General features: G+C 25.7%; 1 protein-coding gene across 1 annotated transcript in view; it reads right to left on the bottom strand.

Moving 5' to 3' along the window:
- LOC100571783 overlaps window positions 1-1,891 on the bottom strand; it is a 10,097-nt gene extending 8,206 nt beyond the window's left edge. Inside the window, exon 1 of the mRNA XM_008187434.3 lies at window positions 1,876-1,891. Within this exon, the coding sequence (XP_008185656.3) occupies window positions 1,876-1,891 (16 nt within the window). The remainder of the gene's footprint in view (window positions 1-1,875) is intronic.
- Between the last annotated feature and the right edge of the window lie 788 nt (window positions 1,892-2,679).

The following is a 2,679-nucleotide window of genomic DNA, read 5'->3' as shown; positions in this document are numbered from 1 at the left end:
TATATTAAATTTTCTATACACCATAACATTTTCAAAATATTTTGACTACTTTTGAGCTGTTTACGGACATATTTAATTTTCAATATTTTAAGTTTTTTTTCTATAAATTGTTTATAGAATATCAATAAAATATTATTTGTTTGGTCAAAAAGCTTTGAATTGTAATACAAGTCCCCTAATATATTGTTACAATGATAGTTGAAAAATATAAAATACATAATCACTATTTTTTTATAAGCATTTAAAGTTTGATTTTTTACAAATCACGAAAATGGTACAAATTATTTAAAGTTAGAAATTCCTAAATTTTTTTTTTTTAAATCTGAGATTTTAAAATGTAATACAAGATTCTTTATAAGTCTGTTTACCTTTGTTGGGTCAAAAAGCGTGAAAAATTAATACAAGCCTTCTGTTATATTATTACAATAGCAGATTAAAATTATTAAAAATACATGGGCATGTTTTTTTTTATAATCATTTAAAGTTCAAATTTTGAAAAAATTTATCGAATTGAAAAATTACAAATTATTTAGTAGTTAAAAATGTATAAAATGTTCAATTTTTATAGCTAAGGATTAAAAATTTAAAACAAAGTTTGAGTAATAGCTAGTTAAATATAAATTACTTTATTCATAATAATATCATCAAATATACTTAGTAATATCATGGGCTGACTGACCGTCTTCGCTCAAAATCGTTTTTCTTATACAAAGATATAATTTCATTTAATTCAAATTGAACACAATCCATTATAGTGACCCACTATTGTTACCTACTGTACAGCAGAGTGACACCCTCTTGCCTACCTTTTTTTAGTTTAAAATTATATCTATTATACTTTATAGGTACAATTATCTTCTCTTTAATTTTGGCTAATGTTATACTTGTACTTAATTTTACCTTTATAATATTTATTATCAATACAAATTATGTAAAAAAGGGGCTCGCCTGCCTCGCCCGTAAAACTGTGCCACTGTCACCATGAAATATGAATACATACTAATTTTCAATAATCAAAGGAAATAATTATTTATAGAAAAAAGACTATCATAGTTTAGCTACGTATGTATTTTCGTAAGATAATTATTGCAATTGTTTTAGGACACTCTGTATAGTACAAAAAATATCACCCATAGGTACTTAAAAATTCTATAAATCAGAATTTAAATAACTTTACTACTAAGGGAAAAATGGGGGTGGACATGTTTAAAAATCACACTGCATATATTATTAATCAAGATTCATGAAAACCAATGAAAAGCAGCGAACTGAATACTGATGGTCTAATGCAGCACTAATCGAGAGCGGCTAATTTTTTTTTAAGAAGGTGGGTCTAACAGCAGAATTTTTTCCCAATAACATGAAATATAAATTAGCGCCACTGAGCATATATCATTAAATTGCCATCGGACCATGTTATTTTTATCATTATATCACTGATGTGAGCTCATTTAATTTATGAGGTCCAATAATTGAAATTGAAAGTGTGACGCAGATTACCTACCAAAGTTAAAATTTAGATTTGGTACAAATTATATATTAATATTATTGTTTTTTTATATTTCGGTGCACATTACATACGTATTCAAATTTAACTATTTGTGGCGCAAAATACAAGTAGGTAAATTGGCACAAAAAGCCATCTTATGTGCGTTCACGGCTGTGAAGGTAAAAGTGGCTTATTAGTTATTTATGTTAAGAAATTGATTGTCAAGAATAAATAATAAATTAAGGATTAAATATTCATAAAATGTTATTATTTTAAAATAAAAATGAATGATTTAATACAATTTGTTGTGTTACATATTATTCAGTATAGAATATTACACCGTAATAATAAATATCAATAAATATTAAATAATTATAATATTATACTTGCAACCAAAGCCATCGCTTTTTTTTCATGCAAAGGCCACTTTTAATATTTCCCGTATACGCTTTAAATGGCCTCTAAATTCCACCTTTATGGTTCGAATTCTGGGACGTTATAATAAGGCTGGGGTGAATGGAGCACACGCCCCGGGCCCCGCGCCTTGCACTCCTCGTTTAGGCAAAGGTGGGCATTAACTTGTTAAAAAGTTAATTTTTTTTTAACTTTTTAACTTAACTAGTAAGTTTTTTTTGTTTTTAATTTATTAACTTATTCAGTTAAATTTTGTATTGTCTTAACTTAACTTTTTAAAGTTAATTATCGTTATTGTACAGTTAAGTTAATTACATTTTTTTTTATCATGTGTGGAACCAAAATACAAAACTTATTCATTCAATTTTGGTAATTTATTTTTCTAATAATATAATATAATCAATTTATATTATAATCTATATTCTATAGGTTCTACAGTAAAGAGTAATAATTAGTATACTATCCATTGTATGGACTAGCTATTTTCACGAATTCTATTATTTAATGATCTACTCGGTATTGAATAATCAGATTTTTGTATTATCTAACTCTCCAATTCCTAAAAACAGGTTTAAAACTAAATATCATAGTCTTAAAATGGAAATCATTATATCAATAATATATACTGGTTTCTGGTAAATATCACAATAATTCCAATGGACAAAACAAAAAGTCGTCCGAGATATTTATAAATTATAATTTATATTGCCGTATTCGTTATAAATACAAGCGAACGTATGAGATTAGAAAATAACATTATCGAAATAAATATGGAA

This window comes from Acyrthosiphon pisum, chromosome X (assembly GCF_005508785.2).
Source record: "Acyrthosiphon pisum isolate AL4f chromosome X, pea_aphid_22Mar2018_4r6ur, whole genome shotgun sequence".
NCBI classification, from domain to species: domain Eukaryota; kingdom Metazoa; phylum Arthropoda; class Insecta; order Hemiptera; family Aphididae; genus Acyrthosiphon; species Acyrthosiphon pisum.
This window is presented reverse-complemented; position numbering and strand designations above follow the sequence as displayed.